Source organism: Apteryx rowi, unplaced genomic scaffold (genome assembly GCF_003343035.1).
Source record: "Apteryx rowi isolate R43461 unplaced genomic scaffold, aptRow1 scaffold_1444, whole genome shotgun sequence".
Taxonomy (NCBI): Eukaryota; Metazoa; Chordata; class Aves; order Apterygiformes; family Apterygidae; genus Apteryx; species Apteryx rowi.
This window is the reverse complement of record NW_020447691.1, coordinates 13670-15012: the sequence shown is the minus strand read 5'-3', so window position 1 is coordinate 15012 and position 1343 is coordinate 13670. Positions and strand designations below refer to the sequence as shown.

General features: G+C 68.8%; 1 protein-coding gene across 1 annotated transcript in view; it reads right to left on the bottom strand.

The window, feature by feature from the left end:
• Nucleotides 1-707: 707 nt before the first annotated feature.
• LOC112962241 (relA-associated inhibitor-like) overlaps nt 708-1343 on the bottom strand; it is a 13448-nt gene continuing 12812 nt past the window's right edge. The window contains exons 8-9 of the mRNA XM_026058228.1: nt 930-1067; nt 708-719 (exon numbers count right to left, since the gene is read on the bottom strand). Coding sequence (XP_025914013.1) covers nt 708-719; nt 930-1067 — 150 coding nt within the window. The remainder of the gene's footprint in view (nt 720-929; nt 1068-1343) is intronic.

Below are 1343 nucleotides of genomic sequence, written 5' to 3'. Positions count from 1 at the left end.
AAGTGCCACCCCCATCCGTGTCACCCCGAGCCCTGCCATCCCCGAAGTGCCACCCCCGTCCGTGTCATCCTGAGCCCTGCCATCCCTGAAGTGCCACCCCGTCCATGTCATCCTGAGCCCTGCCGTCCCCAAAGTGCCACCCCCATCCGTGTCACCCCGAGCCCTGCCACCCCCGAAGTGCCACCCCCGTCCGTGTCACCCCGAGCCCTGCCATCCCCGAAGCGCCACGCCGTCCGTGTCATCCTGTGCCCTGCCACCCCCAAAGTGCCACCCCCATCTGTGTCACCCTGAGCCCTGCCATCCCTGAAGTGCCACCACATCTGTGTCACCCTGAGCCCTGCCACTCCAAAGTGCCACCCCCATCTGTGTCACCCTGAGCCCTGCCATCCCCAAAGTGCCACCCCATCTGTGTCATCCTGAGCCCTGCCACCCCAAAGTGCCACCCCGTCCGTGTCACCCCGAGCCCTGCCACCCCAAAGTGCCACCCCCAAAGTGCCACCCCCATCTGTGTCACCCCAAGCCCTGCCATCCCTGAAGTGCCACCACATCTGTGTCACCCTCTGCCCTGCCACCCCAAAGTGCCACCCCATCCGTGTCACCCTGAGCCCTGCCATCCCGAAGTGCCACCCTATCCGTGTCACCCTGAGCCCTGCCATCCCGAAGTGCCACCCTGTGCCCTGCCACCCCAAAGTACCACCCCATCTGTGTCACCCTGAGCCCTGCCACACCAAAATGCCACCCCCATCCGTGTCACCCCACCATCCCCTGGCCCCTCCTGTCCCTGCCACCCTGGCCCCAGCACTGGGCACCCCATCCCCATCCACCTGCCACCAGGCGCCCTGTCCCTGTCCCTTGGTGTCCCCCCATCTCCATCCACCTGCCACCAGGCGCCCCGTCCCTGTCCCCAGCGTCCCCCCGGCGCGGCTCACCTCGGCCACGGCCTGCTGCACCACGTCCAGCTCGCCCGTGAGCGCCGCGTCCAGCAGCAGCACCAGCGGGTTGAGGCGCACCCGGCCCTTGGGGCGCTTGCGGGGCGAGGAGGGGCTGCGCAGGGCCGAGCGCCGCTCCTGCGGGCACCCGGGCGGTCAGGGGGGCGCCCGGCACCGGGAGACCCCCCGGGGGAGACCGTGGGGGCACCCAGCACCGGGGGAGGACCCTGGGGACATCGCCTGGGCCGCCCGGCACCATAGGACACCCGAGAAGGGATCTCGGGGACACCTCCTGGGGCACCTGGCACCATAGGGCACCTAGGGAGGACCTTGGTGACACCTCCCAAGGAAGCAAGGACCAGGGAAGGGCCTCAGTGACACCTCCTGGAGCATCTGGCACCATAAGACACCTGA